Here is a 22,873-nt window from a genome sequence, read left to right as displayed (position 1 = left end):
CGTGGACCGTCCCGCTAATCATGGCGGTACAATGGATCACAACGAGCGGACCAGAGTAAGCGTTACACAGGCCAAAGACGCAAGTGGTCGAATGCAATCAATTGCACTGCTGCCAGTGGGGCCGATGGCGTATGACGCGTGTAACGTCTAGTACGCGTTGGAACGGCAACTTACTTACATGCTAAATCGGAACACTATAGATATAATGAAATGTGTAGTGCTAAGTGATTAAGTTGTTAACTCGTACTTCTAGTGGCTGTGCTGTGCTGTGTTATATAGTTCAAATAGATTAATGTATTTGTTCAGGGGACAAAACACCAGGACCCTAACTTCTTTTCGATAGTGAATTTTTTCAAGTGAGCTTTATTATAGGGAATTAGCGGCACTTGTTCCATATCGATGGATCGTTTCGTTATCAGGTTAAGGCTGGTAACAGTAAACTGTCAATAGCGCAAACGATACTGAGTAAGATATTCTAAGTAAGTGAGAGTTTCAACAACTTCCGAACGGGTACATTCAGAATGCTCTACGCTGGAATCTACCATCAGCCGAACCGCAGTGAAGTAGTTCGAAAAATACTGAAGTCCGAACAACACCAAATTATCATCGACACGGATTCAGCGGCCAGTAGCCAAAGTGCTCAAAGTGGCTATAGCGTCCAGTCGAATTCAACCGCTCTCAGCGAAATCGAAGGCAGCGTCTCGGCCAGTAAAAATCAGGTTAATTTATTTATCTTTTGGTCGTTGTGGAACAACAACTTTTTCGTATAAAATTGCTTCTAGAAAATAGAGAAATTCGGTAAAACCACTCGGGTATAGCTATGGCGTTCACCACGAACGCTGTTCAACTGCTAGACTACCGTTGTTGGCAATAGAACACAAACTCCGACGGGAGAACAAACAGTGTTATTACGACCGACCCATCGTTTTTGCTTTTGTCAGAAAATGTTGTTTTCGCAACTTTATCTGCTCTAGACAGAAGGTAAACTGCCACAATTTTCTTCGATTCGCCACTATGAGTAACTGACGAGTTTAGGGAAAAATTCACCTCTTGTTTGGCGTATAGAAATAAGACTAGAAAGAAGAAATTTTAAGTCGTAGAGAACGACACCAGGGGCAACGGTCAATCGTTGCTGTTTAGCTATACTCACAGGCGCTCATATAATTTGTGCAGTCATCGTAGCGCCCCAACGTAGGGTTCTCTAAGAAGCCCCTCTAAAGCCCGCTATTTTACGATAAGAAGCAAACATCCTGCAACTTAGAATAATTGGAAAAATCCGTATATTGTATTAAGTTGACTGATTCAGGGGCAAATCGCTTAGCGCACTCGCTGGGGTTTGCTGTATCAGGACGTCACCGTGTACAATTGAAACCGAAAAAGTCGCTGAAACAACAAACGTCCAAACGCCGTAGCACTTCAGCTATCTGCCAGTATTATTCTTTTTATTATTGCTACGGTATGACTGAGAAGGCCAAAAAAGACATGTGTTACACTTTTTCCTCCTAAAACCTCTCTAGGCTGTTCTTACCATGGCGCAAAACATCGTTTGATATCCCAAGGAACTGACTAGGATTTCGTCTGCTTGTGAAGTTGATGCTAATAACTGATCTAAGGCAGCCTGCCAGCGATCTGATACAATCTGGCAAACTGAAGGCTTGTTTATAGATTTTTTTCTTTAATAAACAGGGTCTGATACTGATCAAATTATGTCCCGACTATGTTCTGAGTGTCGAATCTATTGCCATAGGATATACGAACGAATATATTCGTAACAAATTAAGCAGATAGAATCAAACAAGTGGCGTCCCTCTCGATTCACCATACGTGCTCAGTAGTTTCGAGGAAAAAAGAAACGCTTGGGAATCATTCTCTAAATATTTATCTGCTTGTACAGGCGATATATGCTCATCATGATGTTTGTCAGGCAAGGCTTAGATAGCGTCAGTCATCAGGCAGTAAGATCTTTAAACATTTTTTAACGTAAGCTGATTGCTCATACCTACTTTGGAAATGGTTTTCATATGTTGAAAGTAAGGACGGATCATCTAGTCCGAGTAGCCACACAGCTTTAATTTTATAATTCCAGGATCGAGCATATAAAGCTAACCGAAATTGTTCTACGAGAAACATCCGGAAAAACGGAGCAGGAACAAATTAAAGAAAAAAGTTTCGGAAATTTCCACTGATGAGCAAACGGAACATACCAATAAGCTCGGGAGCCTTTAACCGTTGTTTTTATGGCAATAGTTAGAAGTTGAGGATTCCGTCCTGTGGTTCAGTAGCCCCCCCCCCCCCATTTACACCCAACAACAACTTACCTAACCGCTAATTTTTCTCTCACACAAAATGAAGTTACATCAAAGGTAATTGAAATTAATTCATTAATTAGATTAATAGTATGAATAAAAGCACTTTTCTTTCTCCTACCTATTAGTACCTATTAATATGTATATATAATATTCACGCAGGTAACGACGAGATACAAGTGTTACACGACTTGAGGGTGTCAATAACGTAATTAAGAAGATTTATAGCAGCTGAAAATTTCCTTTTTCTAATCAACACCGACGAAATGTCCCGGGACCTTTGAAGTAACATAACGTAGAAGAACCACAGACAGCTACGGCAGATTTATAAAGAGACTCAAAAACAATGAGAAACCCTGCGAATCAACCCCCTGAAGGCGTTTCATTATTATTCTGTTCGCCTATAAATACTTCGCATAAAAAGTAAATGGGTCGGAATAATTGATTTGTAATGGCTAGGGCAGATACCGAGAAAGACTTTCCCGTATAGCCATCATCGCCGAGATAACAACAAAATGCCACTAAAATTAAAATGGAAGCTCTGAAATATATAGCAAGTAACACAGCACACAAAATATGAGTTGGGCTATATCACATTACTCCTCTGGCGCCTATTTCAAACATATAAAATCATACCTTATAATTATACTTCTAAATATAATATGCCGGTGTCGCAGTTAATCATCTAGGCGTTCAATAAGGAAAAGCCCCGTTTTGTTTCGTATGCAGGCGCATATAGCTACATCGGCGTTTATCGAATAGCCACAGAAATTCGACCCGAGTCGAATGATCGGTCATTAAACGCCCCTGGGCATAGGACAAGATTATATCGATATCTAATAGTAGCCTTTATCGGCTGACAGGATTCCGAATCTGAATCAGCACCTAAAATTGTATGAGCCGTCTGAGTGGCGCCACGCGTCCCACTTAATCAAATTGTATACGACAAATAGTCAGACTTCGATTTCTGACCAATATGAAGAACCCTAACGCACACAATGAAAAAAAAACCCTTATTCAAGGAAGGGGGCTCTCGTTACGATCTGCACATGATCAATCCACAAATGAATTAACATTATAATTTTGGTACCAGTGTCGATTTACGATGCATGGCGTGTAAAACTGAAAAAACATGAACGAGAAAAGCGATTTGAAGGCAGGTACTGCAACGATCTTTTGTGCAGTGCTTACCAAATGTGCAAGTTACTAATCGTACTTAGCTAAATACTAACTAAAGTAAATTCCTTGCGTGGCTACTAAGTGTATGTTAAGAAAAAAGAGCATACTTCCTTTTTGGAAGTTCTCCTTGATTTCCTGAAGTTCCTTGCTCTAAAGTAAATAAGCTTTTATCGTAGCTCTGCTTGTTCTGTCAGTGCTCACGGCTGTATAATACTAGATGTAGAACTGTATCCTAAATCAACAAAAAAAAATCCGCCGACCTGTTTCTATCTGGAAGTAAAAGTCGACTCAGCTCACTAATGAGATAGCTATTCTTCTGCTTCCGGTCGGCGTACTTCACCGTAACCGTTCATCGGTTCAATCTGCTCAAACAAAACAATTGTTTTGTATACCTGTTTACATACACCTGAACAAAGTCAAATAAGTTATGTACCATTATGACAGGTAGTGGGCGGTATCTTCTATAGTACTCACCTCGTCTGGACTTATATTAATGACTGGAGAGAGCGGAATGCCACTCATTTTTAAAGGACAGTTGTCTTCGATCATGGGTCAGTTCCGTTTCGATCAGCATGCGGTTATTAAGTGGACGACCCAGCGGTGTCCAGCCATCAATAATGCCCCGCTGTTGCAATGCTATGGTACAGAAAACAAAAAATAAGAATTCAGCTATCTTTTTGATTTTGTTGATGCCCTTCTCCCGAGCGTCGCCCTGAAACCCTTGTGGCGCCTCATCATCGACCATTACAGATCACGTCTGCCTAGTTGGATCGAGCCAATTGTGAGCTAATGTCTCCACTGTGAAAACAGCCATCCGTCCACTCCCTAATCTTCCAGCTGGCTGTCTGGGTTTAGCTTGACACAAGGGTTTCTTGCGTAACCGGATAAACCTCAGGAAGTATCCTGTGACCTTGAACAATAGTACAACTGGGAATATTCGTCGCATATCGTTTCATGGATGCGTTTCATGAACGCATATAATATGGACCCTTAGAAATAAATATGCAGGATTTTTAGTAGGCTTCTAAAAAATCGACTATAATGTTCAGGCTGTAGGAGCAATGGACATGGTGCGGACGTAGTCATAAGAGAGGCATCTGCATAATTTACCCTGTGTAACTCATTCCAACGTTAGAGCTTATTAAGCATGGGGTGCCTGCAACCAATTTACACCTGAAGGATAATATTTTCCTTCTTCGCTTAAGCGATGTTTCCAGCTCGTATAGTGGGTTGGCACTGGTGCCCTAACTGGCGCCATTTGGTTCTGTTCAGTCAAATGACTATAATCGTAGGAGCTTTCTTGTAGGGATTCCATACGAAATGTAGAATATGCAGTTAATTAATTCTGCAATTTTCCGCTTGATAGGATAAGGATGGTAAGTAATAAAGCAATTAAGTTCCACCAACTGCATTCGGCGAGACGGCAGAGCAATGGCGACGGTTTGCCTCACTCTTTCGCCTCGCTGTTTTTATGATAACAGCGAGAAACATATGAGGATCCGAAGCCTCACGAGTATACGTTCTCAACAATGGTCGTAGGCGATGTTTCAGACTCGTGCGACAAGTTTTCATAAAGGTATGAGAATAAAGCAAATTAATGATGAGTTAACGACGTATGATTGAACCATAAAGGTGCCAGTCTTTATGTGAAATACGTGTACACAGTTGTAGTGATCACGTAGCGTAACTGTTGTGGCTTTCGCGTTGCCTGAGATAATCAACATATGTAGACTACTAATTATAGTACCAATAGTAATAGGTCTTCACCCGCTATTTTACTGTAACGTTTAAGGATAACGAGCTTCACGTCCTGTTCGTAGATGCACAATGAATGGGATTCTATCCAACAAAGATCTTCTATTCCAGTCTCCTATCTTCAACCTTGTTTTCTTGCAGATCGTCTAAGCAAGGCAAAGTGTTTTACGTTTCCAGGTTAAGCGAATCGTTATCCCCTCTCTGGCTTGAAACACGCTGAATTCGAACTTGGCGGGTGTTGGACTCGATTTTCTGAGAAATGGAAGTTCGGTACCTTTCAAAGAGTAGCGAAAAGAAAATAGAAAAATGGAATTGGAATTGAAACAATCCTTAACCTTTCGTTAACAATACCTCTTAGCCTAAGGACAACTGAGGTAAAGACGTTATGAACTTTCGCGGACAATCACTTATATGACTGAAGTGAGATAATAGTTTGAAGCTTTTTAATGGTTTTGTGGTTAAAAAGGTTTTTTAGCAGTGTAACAGAAGCAGATTCGAATTCTATTCTATAATTAACTAATACATATGCGATCTCACTCGTTTCTTTCAATTAGTTCATACAGCGACATGCTGTTTTTGCTGATTTCATTGAAAACTTATTTTTTGCGTGATTATGGCGTACTGTTTTAGGTATTCCACCATGCTGTAAAGAGTAACCTCTTACACATTAGGTTGTATTGTAAATCTATACGATGCTACAGTTCTCGGTCTTCAGACCTCGTTCTCACTGTGTGTCGCTCCCGTCCTTTAGACGCTCGATGGTGGAGCGCCGTTCCTATTCGCTGGTCAAGTTGGCGGAAAAAATCTGACAAGTTTTTTTCGTTTGACGGTTCTCAGCTCTTAACAGTCGTTCTAATTCGTGTAGATTTTAGGCTGACGCCTTGTGCGAACCTCGGAGGTTAGGCTTCCCCGAGAAATGGATATCAGATTTGGGCATTTTTGTCCGTCGACCGATATTCCCTATCAATGAGTAAAGAACAAAACGTATTTAGGATTAGTAATGGTTGAATTGAATGCCAAACGACTCGAAAAATGGTGGACGCGTGCAACTAACATAGATGAAAGCATACGAGTCGAGGAAATGTAGTAAGTACGCTGTTGGTGTCATGGCGGCCAATGCAGATGCCGAGCAAATTGTTTCCATTGTTACCTATTGTGATTCAGTCCGAGAGTTGGAGCTACTGGGGGTATTGTTGTTGCTATAGTTTTCCGTTCCGGGTGGTTGATCCCTAACTGATTGCCTAGCTGGAAAGGGGAGATAAAGGGCGACCAGGCAGACAGCTTCCGGATTACTCGAAGAGGAGCACATTTTGGCTAAAGAGAGCTAAACAGGGCAAAGCTTGCTGGCTTCCAGTCCATTATCATATATAATTGACTTTCTGCGGTATACATACGAAAGATGAGGCCTGGTGAGAGAATGAGCGATAAATGAATAGGTCAGTCGATACCTCGACTCCTCTCGCCAGAGTGCTCTACATGGATACCATATTCAATAGACGAATAAGTAGACAGCTATCTATAACGCATTGTGCTTATATGTATCGATGAAAAGTAAATAGCTTGGTAAGCCAGGCAGAGGTCGGGAGTTGAGCTTCAATATCATACAAATTAGCGGATACGGTATGTTGAAACTAAAGCGCGTTGTGTGCGTTATAGATAAACGTAAAAGCTTACATAGCGTATGGATTCGAATAAAGAGCGTTAACCTTGGGTTCCGTTCGAGTACGATAACTCAACTCGATCTAGATGTCAGGACCTGTTAGATCAAAAGAGCCTGCTACAATTAGTTGATACTATGATTACGGTGTATCGAAACCTATAGTAAATGTGTAGTGGTCTATTGTGTATACGTATATAATTATACACAGATAAGTGTATGCGGCCCATATATATCGTACCTATTCTGTTTGTCGATTCGATGACAATTCTTAGGACTGACAACTAAAAACTCGAGAAGACGTTGCCAATTTTTATTTCGAGAAGGTGTCGAAGTTTTTATAGAAGATGCTGCGCGTAATTGCTTTGAAATTCTATTGTGCCTTAAGCATTCACCATACTGCATCGCATAGTTTTGTAGGTCAAAAAGCAGATTGACACTGTTTTATTTAAACGAGGGTTAAATCGACGTGCCCCCCCCCCCCCGCTTGGATTTATGGACTCACTGGTTTAATGATCGAAAAGGGAAATCCAGAGAAGTTCGCGCGCTGTGACCGAGCTTGCTATTTGATAGTAGTAATAGGCCAAGTTCTATTCTAAACGCTCGAAAAAATAATGAATTAGAAAAAGAAAAGGGGAGAAACGTCTTAGAAGTTTGCCGTTAATGCAACTTGCTACATTCTGCAATAGTAAGTTTCAGGACTCACTGCTGCGGAATAAGTATTCGCTTATGAGTATATGGCCCACTAATTTTGCAATGTAAAAATGCCTGCTACAGCCGTACAGATCTTGTGGCCTAGAAATTCTGTCCTTTACAGTTAGGTGTTTCCTGCCGCGCAAAACAGCCCAAGCCACCGAGCTTTAATCAGTTTTTAAATACAATATCTACCTACACATTTCACGTAACGATAACAAGTAAGATGAAACATGGTGAAAATTTAGCAAGTGATGGTTGAACATAAGGAAAATGGAGCCGGAGTCCAACGTACCTTGACTTGACACAAGTATGGATCCTAAAAGGCCGTTTGATTTGTAATCCAGTTAGAAAATGTGGTGCATTTCTGTATGCAGCAATCACTCATTCTATTAGGACTCATTTAACTAGTAAGTAAATTATCGTATGTAATAAAAAAAAGAAACGTAAAAAACTAATCGATATTGACCAACATGCGTTTCTTGTCATTTCCAGGAATCGAAGTTGGCGGGTAATATGAAATCCCGTGGGCGCTATAGGAGTCGCTCGTTATCTGCGTCCTCGACGGATTCGTATTCTTCCAGTAAGTTACCACATTTTTTTTCAGTGCTTTTTGGGTTTGTAGCCCGACTAGCGATAACTGTGCTTAGTCGAAGTGCCAAGTAGATGTTTTCCGAGATGTATGTGGAAAATCGTTGCGGGCTTATGTGTTGTTGCTTAAGACGATACTGCATTCCGCCAACTATGGCTCTGTCTAGCTTGACTGAGTTTGGTCGAATCCGCTAACTTCACGGGTAAACAAGTTCGTGAATTTCCAAGAACATTGTTCGGTACACTGCTATCCAGAGGCATTAAAGGGCTTCGCTTAAAGCTTAGGACGACTATAACACTGCGCTGTAAGGATAAACTACATAGTAAATTGCATTCAGGACACGCTTGTGCGAGATGAAGATTGACTTTATATTGGAACGGTCGTTTCCTAAATTTAGAAGAAGATTGGCTCAACAGAAAAAATAGAAAAGAAAAATACTAGTCGCGAGTTGACCCGCGTCCTCAAACACTGCCTCTTTCATGTTAAGTATACTATAAGTGCGAGTCACGATTGAAATATTATGGAGGGTCTCTGGTTTTTGTTTACATGTTTGTTTGATTGGCGTATTGACTTGTGTGTATGCATATATATATATATATATATATAAACAAATTCGACGCCTTGAAGTTCGAAACAGCTCAAGGTGATATTATGGCCTACTGAGCTAATATCCTGAGAGAACACTAAATTGAATACTGATTAATAAGTGAACGTTAGCGAGACAAAATACAGGTGACGGAATGTGCCGCGAGTTAACAACTTAATAGTGATAGTAATATCTAATTATACGAGTATCGACTATATCTTTCTGAATTTTTCGCATTTAACAAAACACGCCAATATGAATAGTATTGCATGTAAAGCGCTCCTTGAAAACCTATAGCGGTTTTATTCTCCAAATCGTTCTGGCTGACCATCGTAACAGGTCTGGTCCTGGACATTAGGCCAGATGGCAGAGCCCGTTCACCAGATTGAAAACGCATTCGCGGAAGCAGTAGCGTATGGCTGCCAATGCTGTGGCAAGCAGTGAAAAGGGTGCTTATATGGCGATCATTTAGGGGGACATGTGGTCCACTAGTTGGACTCGATCATTCAAAAGCAGCTTATTATGAATCCAATTCGCATTAAACCAATCCCACTGTTGTAAATGTGAGCCACACATATTGCTCGACACAATATGCCAAGTCGGCTAGCCGTGTATATAGAGCTAAATGGTTATTATCATTATTAATCCTTATATGATCAAACAAATTTCATGATCACTAAGTCAGCCCTCGCTAGCACCCTCATTGTATGCGAAGTTTTCGTCATGCCTCCGCAAGAAGTTAGAAACACTTCAGCTCCTCTTCAAAGGCGATTTTACCTACTATTTCTTCGATCTGTCACTTGGGAAATTTCTGTTTATCGATACCCATTTACCTTGAATGACCACTTGCGATGTCCAGGTCTTAGCCAGATGTCACTTATTCCATATTTTATCCGTGCTTACACAGACTGAGGCATACATTTCTGAGCATTCATCCAGCGGATGATTTCTTTTTCGTTCTGGCCTATATAGCTATAAGCAAACGCGGCGCACCCCTGAGCTTTACCGTCGAGCACTGTCGACGTTATGCTGTCTGAAGCTACTTTTGCTATGGACAAATAAGAAGATTATCTTAGAATGTCTAGCCTAGCACAAATATTAACAATACAATTTTTGTGTGTTCGTTAATCCAAATGAGCTAGATCTATACGACTCTTGTATGTATAAGTAAATACGGGTTCAGGGCGAGACCTTTAGGCGCAATAGAGGTCCCTATTATTCAAAGATTCAGCAATGTGACTTATCGAACGTCGACTATTTGCATAGATTCAACGGGAGAAGGAACTTCAAATCATCCTTTTTTAACCATAGGATACGGTACAATAAAAACGGTGTGTATAGGAAAACAAATCATTGTGTAGCCATAGTGTTTGTTCAATGACCGACCCTAACCCCATCTTTACCTAGTTATTTAGAAGATCAGCTATAAGGATTTCATATTTAGCGGATTAAGTGCCTTCCTTGTAAAACAAACAGGTTCTATTTTTTTTTTTTTGTAAATTAGTGAATTTTGTTTGATGAGAACAAACATTCATACGCAGTTGTTTCTTCGATAAAGAATGTTCGTTACGCTGCCATACACTGACTTGAGCAAATTTAATGAATCAAATCCCCGTTTCAATATCCTTATTATACTGACAGTTACGTATTATTGTATATGTCTTACATATATTTTTTTCCAATCTAAATGAGCATTTACGGTCTTAAATATATATTGATTGTGAGTAACCGTGCTAACCGGGGTGAGTATATAATAATCAAAGCCCCGAGCTACTCAATACATTTCCTCACGGAGAGGAACGTTTTGGCCTGTTTGTCCATAGCAAAGCTGTTCAATAAAAGCGATTTCGAATTTCCGTTGGCCTATAAAAGACGGATCTACCTATCAAAAGACGGAACAAGAATGCCTTACCGTCCTTCGAATATCATGCATCTTGAATCGCTATCCGATCTTGTAGGATAATATTGGGTGAATCGTGGCTCACTGGATAAGTGCCGAAAGTGGAGAGGCTCCGTGAGGTGGCGAGTGCTTACGCATGCCGGGCGAATGAGCCCGTATTCGTACTTAGCCGGCACGGGATACTAGGGGTCAGGCTGAACGTTCTGTTCTTAGCTGGGCTTCGGGCCTGTTGACCATTCAATGGCGACAGGTTTGTGATCTATTGTTTAGACTTTAGTCTATTTTCAATTGAGCACTTTCATTCTAAATGCTGCAGTCAGCTGCTAATTGTCCGACACAGTTAACCGCACCGAATCAATGCGTGGGTCATCGTACCAGCTGCGTCCCTCGTGCGCCTTTCCCAACTCCAGCGTACCAATGTAAAAAAAAACAAAACAAAACAAAACGCGCAGGACCGGATTTGGTCTTTTGTTAGTAGCCACGAAACGAGGTGTCTCTCAGTAAATAGAGCGGTTTTGGCTGTACAGGCAAATTGAAGGTGGCGTCAAGCAGTGTAAACTCCGCAGCATTGTTATGAGGAGAGCCTTCCTTTGTAGGGAAGAGAGATTCTACAGGACAACTCAAAAGAAGCTGAACATGACAGGGAACGGGCTAGCTTTATGAAAAATCGACGCTCAAAAACGGAGACTGAGAATATAATACGGCGTCAACCGGTTCGCGCTTGTTGAAGCTCACAAGATTACGGTGGGCATGGCCAGAGTCAACGCCGACTTTTGCGGCAATTCGGAATTTTGCTGGTTTGATTTCGCTGGGCAGTGACAGACCCAAGGCGTGCAACTGAACAATGGAAAGCAGTTTTAATAAGCCTCAGTCACAGAGGTACGAAGTGGGGCGGCTACAATGGCAATCGGATATGGCTAAAACAAGTTGGACTTGTATAAGGTTTATATATATTCAAATCTGTAATAGTTGAGAATAGGTATATATGATCTCGTAAACGGTAACGTTGATTTTAGACAAAATCTCAAACGCAGCCCTAAGGCTCGATTTTTAAGGTATATCCGTACAATGTGTATACGTTTTTAAATTGTATTTCAACAGATAAATGAGCTAGAACTACGTACTTTTCTTTTTACATACAGTACTTCGTAAGAAAAATTAAATAAAGTAGTTAAAAAAAACTGAGATCCTCTATCATAAATTAGTTATCTTTAGATCTCGATACTGCCACTCACCCTCCCTGCAAGTTGTCCATCGTATGAAACATATTCGAGCCTTACCTTCTAAACCGCCGTCCTTCCATGCAGCCACACCGATTACAAAAAAACTACTGTTGTCCTATGTTATAGCAAGCTGTTGGCTTTCTGCCAAACGATGCCATATCATTCTTTTACTTCCCTTTGCTGTGATCAAAGAAGATCTAACAAAACGGACGGGAAACAAGTTCAATCCAGATCTCAGATTTGGGTCTTCTCCTCTTGAACCTGCTTAAACCATTGTTCCGTCTGCCTGCACAGTTTCTATGATGTACCCCTTCTAACTCAATGTGACTGTTTTAAGCTATACTACCATAGAAGAGTTTCTATAGGTAACGGTAGTCATTTAGGCTTTGGTCGCTCAAATTTTTGTTGCTTTTTTGGTATTTTTCGTCTCTTGTTAATTTTAATTGTATCGCCAGCATCAGTTACCTTAGAAGACATGGAAAAAGCACACCAAAATAGTGGAAGTGAGAAATAAGGACCAGGACTGCAAGATTGTGTCCAGCTTATGTGCAATTGCTTTGCAATTAGACTTGCGAGAAAATATTTCTCAGGTAGAGGTTGGGCGTGATAAACAAAAAAGGGTTAAAACGGGGCATCAGAGAAAGGTCGACGAGGTGTGTTGATTCACGTAATTACAGCATTTAATTCTCCAGCTGGCATTGTATTAAAATGCATGCGGAAACGATGTTGGGTTTTGACTACGAACAAAAATAATTATTACGATCTTATTATAATTATTTAATTAATATTATAATTTATTTATTTATTTATTGTATAAGTGAAAATATTCAATGTCTCAAGTGCTGCTTCCGTAATAAATAACGTATCGCGCGCAGATTGCCGCAGGTTTTAAACGATACGTGAGATGTTGACTATCTAGCCTATTTAGGCCTACGAATACGAGATCATGTTGTTGGCTTTCCGATTGTGTGCGTAACGCGTAAGACAGGATCGCACATCGTATGCGGAGGCATGAAACGTTTCGGGGTTGACTGTCGCTGGTGAGCCGTGTGGCCATATTCAGTACTAGTCGCCTTACTCTAGGAGTAATTGAAGATCTCTTGGCATCGAAATCATCTCATTTCAGTAGTGAATTCAGTGCCGAAGTGCTGCTACCTCTAGGCCCTAAGACACCACCCATTTAACGATTATAGTCCTACTATTATTACGACTAGTACAACGTTCGTTTTGAAAAGTGGTAACCCGGCTCCATTTTGGTTAACTGGTTTCGGAAGCCTTTTTTCTAAATCAATCGAATAAGGACAAACGAAGGTGACCATCTGCATCACCCGAAGTGAACTTACTCCCCAGAGAAAAAAGCTCAGAACTCAGAACAACAAAGACTTTTGCAACTGCAACAGAATACTAAAAAATAGCCAGAAAATTTTATATTCATTAAGAAACCAGTTTCATATAAGTAGTTGTAGGCGTTCCTCAAGGACTGTGCAGGCTGCTACCGGTAACATGACGATGAGTTTACGACGCGGAGTGAATGATAGTGACCAAATCTCGAGAAAAAACCGCATGGACTCTGTAAGTTGAGAGCTCTCATCTAAGAGATTGGTAGATCCGAACATTAGAAGGAAGAAGTACTATTTGACGCTTTTCCTCAATGTTTCCTGCTATTCCTCCTTTCATAACGCATATGTATGATTGAAATCAGAACGCAGACCCTTCTAATAATTTTATTAGCAATAATAATCGTATTTCTATAGGATCCTATCAGTGAACAAACCCAGTGTGCCGCCATTTGTTAGTCAGGTACCTCACGCGTCTGTTGGCGCGTCAACGTAGCAAGTTTTTTTAAAATAAAGCTAATTAAAGGCAAGTTTCTACGATCGTTTGTCAATTTAAAAATTAAGGGGCCGTTTATTAATTCGAGCCAGTAATTCTTTAATAAAACTAAACCTCAACTGCTAAGGCGATCATCTGTTATGAAGAAGAAATACTGGGGGATACAGATTCTGTGAATTGTTTCTATATAGGCCTTGTGCATTTCTCACAGTGCAACATGGCAGCAACCGTGGCTTTACCTATATTTTAGTGTTATGAAATATCTCGGGGGTAGCGTTTGGAATAGTTCTTGTTTGAAGGCGGCCAATAGATTTTCGGGAATTTCGCATTTGGTGGCGAAGCAATTGAAAGTAATTGACGGTCATAGAAACCATGAAATAGTAAAAAATTCGTTTTTGAAAAGAGAGCAGTTAATGTCTACCTACTCTTTTAAGGGAATTTTACAGAACAGATAGTTTAGCATATTGTGCCTCAAAGAAGATGATTTTCCCTTATTTCTATAAATACCTGCGCAATATACATGTCGGCTTCTGGAAAAGACATATATGGAATCATATCCAATGTACGTTTTGCCCTCTAAGTTTGTTTTGCCCCTGTTCACCTTACCTTCAAAGTAGTGTCTCTAGTTCCAGTGTCCAGGTAAAGACGGCAAAAATAAGTTATCGCTTTCAGGAAAACCGCGTTTACAGACGAAACCGAACGGAGATCTGAAATTAATCTTATAATTGTCAATAATTAAAAATAAGAGTAAATTAAGAATTATCCATTAATTAATTATTAATGCGATTGTCAATAGCAATGATTGTAATGCTATTTTTATAGAAAAGCAAGGAATTCTAATTGTAGTGGAGTATATGCATTATTTGCATATGGATAATAATAGATCTACGTTTTGCCATCTGTAAGCAAACTTTTTACAAAACTATAAGCCCACCTTTGCTCTCTGCTCCATCGAGTAAGTTATTGGCCAGCACCAACGATTCGTAATTACACTTACGTGGGTCTACAGTAAACAGATCACAAAAAAGGCTAGCGTAACCAAAAAGAACGTAAATCAAACCATATCCTAGACGATTCCAAATAGTTTTTTCCAAGTAATCTTTCCATTGCTCCTTTCTTTGAAATTCCTCCATAACAAATGTCACTTCTTCCTATACAAACTCTTATTATCACTTATCGTCATCATCATCATAAAATTTTCTTCCTATATTTCCATCGTGCAGATCTCGGACAGAAGCTGAATTTTTACGTTTATCCACTGACCTCATTTGTCAATCGGCAACCCAATTAATAAGTTTTGGCAAAGGAAATGATTATTTTCTGTTTACGCCCATGTGAACGGGGTACCGTGAAATGAAGTATGATCTGGTCCCCGGGAGCTCGTCGCAGCAGGTGAGACAATGTTCTGATGGGTTTCAATGGTCGCCGTCGACCCATCGTGACGTCGCTTACCCTCGTAGATCGAGCATTTTTCGTACGCGTCTCTTCATAACCGATTTTGATGCTGATGTTGAAGCAGGTAAGTTTATATCCTTATAGTGATTTCAATTCGGTTGTCGTTAAACGGCTTACAAAGATCTAACGGAACTATCGGGTCATCCATACAGTAGTACGAAACAAAACATACATTTCGATCTCAGTGTATCGTAGTACGTGTTTAATACATTACACAGGCTGTAGTTATTAAACAATACGATTTATATAGAGTCTGCTTAAATGTTGGAATGACAAAAGCTACGCCTCATAAGAATATGTATAATGACGCACTTCACTTTAGAACTGAGCGGTACGAAAAATACGTTCTAGATGCATGGTGATTTATTTTTTCTAGAAAAAAGTGTTTGTAACCATTTACCTCTATCAGTAATTCTGCTCAGTCTGGTATAGGGTCGTATAGTTTTCTTTCTAACCTGAGCATACCACTCTAACCACGGCATAACAAAATTACCAACATATTTAGTGGACCTCCTGTAGCAATGGCAGCTATTCCTCCTTCGCTGTCAGTAAGATAGTGCTAGATCTATGAGTCACTCTTCCGGATCGCCCGATGCCCAAACGTAAAAGAAATTGCCTCGTAGCTGCCCCTCGTAACGGTCGGAGTGACACCAATAAAAAAATGCACGCAGATACAGACAGACAGATAGGCAGCCGATATGGCGAGGATGTTAAGAACGCTTACAGCGCGTAAAATTAACCAGTTTTTTTTTATTAATAATACAGCATAGAAAGTAGTATAAAGATAAGTTGAGCTGATGCCCGAGGAAGGCCCACAATCTTAGCGCTGTCCCTTTCTGCAGGCGACTATAGGTAATAGGTATTTGGATATAGACACTCGGATTCTTCGTAGATCGTAGAACACAGGCTTTAACAGCTCCGACTCGAGTTGGTTTCGTAAGTATGCAGAGGTTTTAATTGCATTTGCGTCCATAATGATGACTCCCCACCAATGACATACGGACCGTGCCTTAGATATACTATAAGTATCACTATGATTACACAATTGAAATGAATAATTTCTTTACGCTCCTTCTAATTATTTTTTCATTTCAGTGCCCTTTGTAACCGTGAACACATATTACTCAGTGTACCTTCTTCTTCTGCAACCACGGTTTGTTATAAGCAATCTATAAACGCGGTACAAAAAGAACAGAAATGTTAGATCTACTTGAGATTCTTTAATGTTGAATTGAAAGCTTCAGTGCTTTCTGCTTCTGTGATTCAGTTCTAACCGCTTCAAATCAGTGGACGAAAACTCGGGACCATCTGAAATAGCCAGTACGGAAGTTAGATTTTCTTTGAAGCGCATCAGAGATTAAATTGAGCCCAGTTGTCTGTTTACAGCAAGAACATTTGGAGAACATTTGTTAAAGTCGTCTAAGATCAGTGTGAATCGGGTCATCGGCTGAGCTATATATTTTTAGAAATTTATGTATGAAAATTGTGTTCGGCCACATTTTTTAGACCTGACTGCACGGCGAAACGAGACAAAAAAAGACATGGAGTTATATTTCCCTATAATATTTCTATCTATATAAGTTTTCGGTTTTGTATGATAGATATGATGAACGGTCCTGTGGGCAGGCCTTTTTGCGATACAGGGTTGCCGCGTTGTCAGTGGAAAGTAACTTAGCACCTTCAGAGGCCCCCGCAGGAGATCTCTGGAAAAAAAGCTTTCATTGTAAATATATGGTTTTTCCTGAACTGGGCATACAATATTTAAACATTCCATCAAGGAGATACCCTATAGATTTTTCCTCAGCACTTTCTCGCCCAGACCGCTCAGGTTGAAAGGATACGAACCAGCATACGAAATACTCCTCCCCCCGATCCAGCCACAGTGGTTGGCCTTTTATATCGACTAACTTTACCGTACCACCAGAAATCGAGGCAGAGAGAGAGGAAAGGAAATGAGCAAGACGATGAGAAGAAAACATGGGGCGAGATAGAAAACGGTAGTAAAGAAGGGTGGCAAAAGCTCTATGCTAGGTTTTGTAATAACAGAATCCGCAATCATATTGTAGCTCGGTTAGTATTTGTATTGATTGTATTTGATTTGTTGTACTGTTCGTAGATGCAACTGGTTATTATGTGCGAGGGAACCGGCTGTTGGGCGGAAATATTAGCTCGGCTGGCATAGAGGCTAGTGATATGGCTCAACTTGTGTCAAAATTTTCGATCGATGAATTGTACGTACAGCTTATAGATTTTTTATTGTCAATTACTCTACTCCTGGGGTTCGACTACTTACCCGCTTTCTTTCGTGAAGCTTGTTTTTTAGGATCGATATTTTAGCTAATTAATGTTAGATAAGATACAAGATATGGGTCGACTAAACACTAGCGAAATAAACAAAAAGTTCCCAATCGATATCTAAATGTTGTTTTCTGAGCTCCAAGCAAGAGCTTCATTCATGGAGCAACTAAGCATAATCAAAGTAAAAAATCATCTGAAGGTATACAAAAAGGATGTTTGTCGACTGAGAAAGTAGCATAAACATGATAAAAGTTATGTTTTGAGTAAGCTTCGAAAGCACTGTCTATCGAGGGCATTTTCCTCATGCCTCCTTTTATAACTTACGGTACTATAAATTTTCTCACCGGGTGGGTCGAAGGCAGATCAATCCAATTGCTGATATCGAATTGTTGGCGTATGCCGAATGACGCGAATCGGCCTAATATATTGAGACAGCCTTTTAGGACTGTACTGACCTAGGCGGCCTATTCCCGTCTAGGGGTTGGTGCGGAGTAATCGAAGCAATTTATGGATACAATTGTTCTGAACAAAGCTAGTTATCTGTGCGTAGGCAAAACTTTTATGTACTACACAATTATGAAGGGAGTTTTAGCCCACGAAAGCGATTTCTGATGTGGATAATATTATCGAGTCTAAGCCAGCCAGTCTTCTGGAGCACGATTCTAATTGGCCAGATACCTTATCATCGGCCCACATATACTCTACAGTGTATATACATAGAAAGAAACAGTTCGATTAAATGTTTATGAAATATTATAAATTCTAAGCCGATTAATATCGGCGACCTATGCTGTGCCTGTATCAGGAACACTATTCTTCGTTCATCCGTACCACAAAGTGCGCCAATAGGGGAAACAGAATACAACATAGATTCACCCACAGCTTCACCCACAGCTTCACCCGAAGCCGTAACGCATCATAATTAACGTCGACGATATTTTTTCTTCACTCGTGGCGCTAACGTTGTGTTCACGACTATGCAAATGTCTCTTCAAGTCTGGCCTGTTATTGTTCCCTCTTCTCTTGTCGAGGTCGCGGATGATTTCCTGCGCTACGTTCCTTATCCACATTCTCATTGTGGAATTTTCTGGCTTATCTCTTCTTTCTTACGCTGGTCCCCGCATAGGTTTACTGCGACAAATCTGTATTTACGTTCCGAAACGATGTTATCATATGGCAATGACATGGAATCTGTGTCCTATATTGACTCAGCACTTTGTTTTTCCCTTGCTAACGTTCCATCTAGAAAGCGTAGTACGCGCCCTTTGGCCATGAAGACATTACTTCGCCAACGTTTTATGATTGCGATTAGCAATGCGAAACAGTCTTTCACCCCCCTGTCGGCGTTGCTGTAACGTCTATCTTGGCTAACCTACCCACTACCATCATGGGTTAACTGCGGTGGTAACACTAGGCAACACCTGTTCCACATTGTGAATACCTGTTATTTGCTTGTCCTGACGATATCCATAGTTTAACCATGGATTCTATGCAAATCTGTCAGCGGTTCCGACAGTCAATAAGTTCTATCAGTCGGCACAGTTTCCATCTGCGGTCCTCGAAGACAAAGTTTTTCCATTAGGCAGGAGCGACAGACACCCATCGGCGCAGAGCGTTCGCGCGCCCTAGCTAAGCATCATCTTAGTCACAACGGAAGGAAGGGAGCGAAGTCTTTTTCATTGGCATTGCCACTACGCCACGCATCGCTGCTATTCGTTACCAATCGAAATAGCAAGTAGCGCTGCGGCCGATTCCACTGATAAGTCTAACTATGTATTAGAAATCGACTATAGCATCGGCTCTGCCCGCGGTATTGGCCGCGCTTGCGTGCCGGAGCCCGACAGTGCACGTCGATCGTGCATTGGCAGCAACAGTTGTGGTAAAGAGGTGCTCATGTAGTTCGGCGCAAACATTCAGTGATTACTACGACCATTTTGCCGTGGCGGCCAATTCGATTAACGCTGAAGTCCGTCCAAATCTCTACCGCTGTGCATTGAGACGTGTTTTGGTTAATGCTGTGCTTCGTCGGTGCAGAAGCGACTTTTCTGTTTGTGCAGCTGTTCTCGTATTCGACTGGGTTCATTATTTGGTAGGGTTCGTCGAGGAACGATTGGCCCCGAGTAACAGTAATTCCGCGACCACAAATGCGCCCGATAGCCAGCAAATGGATGACCATTAGGATACATTCAACAGAATTTACTCGTTTGTGACGTTAATCGTTATTGAGGTTGGTGTTATGATAGACGTAACTGACTTCGGAGTCAGTTGATCCTGCGGGCGGCCCACGTTTGTAGCTGACCGTAATTTGTCATTGTAGCATGGAATGGTCTGATTATTTTTGTTACAGGATAACACCTGTAACCATTGGATGATTGTCTGGTGTTTCATTACAGTCATGCGGTACAATAGTGTTCGTCGGCCATATCTCTGAAGCTGGTCAACGTCATGCCATTTCTCGTCCTGTTCAGTTGGAGAATTGGCCAAAAAATTGTAGCGTAATTCTCAGGACCACATTTTCCACGCAAAAATAATTGTCGTCTTTCTAGGCGCTTGCTGTGACCGGCGAGCGGCTGGGAACGTTATGCGTTCGTTTGGCAGCTTTGCCTTATGTCGCGCATCATAATTCAGTAACAACCAAGCTCATCACCATTATTTGTATCATAACCTGTACATAACGTAAGCCAACTATTCAATGGCTGTGGCAAAACACAGAAGTGTTGCTTATACTTACGTGACGGGCCATTGTTTACATGCAACTGGAAAATTGTCTCACCACCTATTTTTTCAAATAGCGTGAGCCACAGAAGAAAATTTTATAGGTGCCTATTTCGGCGATTCGCGATTCCCGTTTGTGGACCCTCTACGTTGGGCTTGACGAATCTACTAATTTATCCGGAAAAAACATTTTTTTTTCCTGCCAAACAGAAGATGGCGCTGTCTTTCTGCCGTTGTTCTGTTTTCGTCGGAAACGCTTTTTTTATCGGTTGAAAAATTATTGCCACTGACGCTTGCCAAAATATGATATTGGCAAGTGAATCCCTCCGGTCGTTGCCTAGACTAGTCGAGAATCAGGCGTTCGTGAGTCAAAGTTGTTTTGCTACTTCAGAGAAGTGTGTGGAAACTATGGTACAAAGGCTTGCATAGAACGTAAGTTGTTTACCTAGCTTAGTAGATATCCAAGCTAATAGATGCTCTGCATTCGTTAGGCAGAGCCTATTTGGAGAAAAGAGCCTATCGGCCGTATTTGGAGAAAAAAAAAATTGAAGTTCCACGTTGTAGAGCGGCAAATCGAGGTGTTTATCGTTGTTTAATAGATTAGTTCGATTAGTTATAACGCAATAACGATCCTTTTTTTGATTGCGCGATTGGGCATCCTATAGCAAAATAGCTATATTTATAAAGAAAACAATCATAAACACCCGATGATTTGGCCATAACATTATTAAATGCATAGAGTCTAATTTTCAGCTAAGCCTACGCTTCCTGTTTCAGTTCCTCGCCATTTTTTTCGTCACGTGTTTTAATTGATTCTAGGTCAATCACAGCATAATATGCCAAGTCCATAACAGCGTTTTTATCCAGCTCTAGGACAAAGAGTAAATTGTCAAGAAAAAGACGTTTTAATGTCCCAAATCCGGTGCTGCTGCCATTGAACGTTGGTTTAGGCCACGGACTCCCGCCAGTGGGGGAAACGTGTTATGTTATTATCATATCGCCATGTATATGGTCAACGATGAGGTGCGCCAGCTTGGCAGCTATGCTGACAGTGTTTACGGCAATTGCCAATACTGCGATCCGCGGGTCGTCGATCAGCACGGCCGTTCGGCTGTCGGAAGTACAAGTAACTGGGTTTATGAATCGCTTAAGCGTCAGTGAAACTCACTTTCAGTATTAAAACGGTAGCGACTCAGTGTGTTTCTGTGACCCTGTTACAACAAATGTCGCCGATAACATTTCTTAGTTAGAGGACAATAACTTCCTTAAATCGAACGTAGGTAATATTTCTTGTTTTACTAGTCGGACAACGTTTTGTTTTTCTTGTTTATGTATCGAAGCATACGTTCGTATGGCAAACAAAAGTTATGTATATATACCAGTATATAATAACCAATATAGTCTTTACACTGGAATGAATTGGACTGATGAAATTTAGGTTCAATAGATGAAGTACGCGTGAGGATCGTTTCGTTATGCGTCATGTTATTATTTATAATTCCAGTTGAAAAAGTAACTTTTTAAGCACAGACCGGATCTATGACTTGTTCTTAAGCCTTACGAGGAGGGAAGGCGTGCAGCAATGCTACGACTGGTATAACCCAATCATTCTGTTTTACTGTACTCTATTTTATTTATTTGAAATTAGTACTAGTAAGTTAAATATTAATGAACATATGAAAAAGTGTGAGCAAAGTTTCTCAAACTATTAACTTATTCCTAAACGTTCTGCTCAATTGAAGGCCCTCTAAAGGTAAACACCTGGACCGGAATTATGCATATGTTACAAAGACCTTAACCTGATAAGGTTTTAGAGGTAAGGTTCGCATATAACTGTTGTTGTTTTTTCTTCTCGAGCAAGATGAAATTCGTGGGTATGCCAGACCAGTATTTCAGCCTTTCAAAGGCCGGCTCCGCACGGCGTAGCTTAACTTCATGTAGACTTCATGGCAGACGAATCATGACCTTTGACCAGCGTAAGTTAGCAGTAAATGATGGAAAAGTACCGGCTTCTCTAATCTTGATTCCTTTATTATACTTGATTCTTTTATAGTATGAAAAGCTTTTTTTTTTTTCAGTTTCATTGATTGCAATCATTAGCAAACCATATAAATTCGCTCTTTTATATACATATACATTTTTTTCTCCAATTAAGCATCCTCGTCATAGAAACTACCAAATAATCGATGCTCGTTCCAAAAATAGTGGAAGCTTGCCTGCGATTAGTGTTCGCCTGTCGGCGAAGGCGGAAATCATCTGGCAAGATTGGCATGCTCGTTCTTAAAGGTCCGCCTAAGTTATGGCCTATCTCATGAAATTGACTTCTGTTAAAACAGTAATCGTAATGGACCTTTTAACAAGGAATGATAGCAAGATTTTGAGGTCACTGTTTTTTGATTTTGAAAAACCTGATATTCGACGTGCCTCACTTAATAAGAAACGAGCACATAGTGTTATGATTCAGTATATGGGTTCTTTTTAACGAACCTACGCCTTTACTATTAGCGTTCTTTTTTTTTTCTAACAAATTACACGTCCATAAAGAATGCTGTTTACTGAATGGACGTCAGAACGTACATTGCACGATCTTTACTACAATCATGATTATTATTACTGTTATAAACGTGCTCTCGAGAAATGTTTTTTTTCTATTGCGTCGAAGACAGACTCATGCGATACTG

General features: G+C 40.6%; 1 protein-coding gene across 10 annotated transcripts in view; it reads left to right on the top strand.

The window, feature by feature from the left end:
* AhcyL1 (Adenosylhomocysteinase like 1) overlaps positions 1-22,873 on the top strand; it is a 173,461-nt gene that overhangs the window by 64,430 nt on the left and 86,158 nt on the right. For 7 of the 10 annotated variants that reach the window (XR_002673005.2, XR_015326145.1, XM_022803693.2 and 4 more), the window contains one exon: positions 8,086-8,173. Coding sequence is in view for 8 of the 10 variants with exons in the window: in XM_022803693.2 (XP_022659428.1) it covers positions 8,086-8,173 (88 nt within the window). In the remaining 2 variants the exon portion in view is untranslated. Of the gene's footprint in view, positions 1-16; positions 56-374; positions 720-8,085; positions 8,174-13,379; positions 13,464-15,083; positions 15,244-22,873 lie in introns of those variants that run through there. The other 3 variants (XM_086986741.1, XM_022803695.2, XM_086986736.1) reach the window with 3 other exon arrangements.

This window comes from Varroa destructor, unplaced genomic scaffold, assembly GCF_002443255.2.
Source record: "Varroa destructor unplaced genomic scaffold, Vdes_3.0 BEIS01000004.1, whole genome shotgun sequence".
Lineage (NCBI taxonomy): Eukaryota > Metazoa > Arthropoda > Arachnida > Mesostigmata > Varroidae > Varroa > Varroa destructor.
This window is presented reverse-complemented; position numbering and strand designations above follow the sequence as displayed.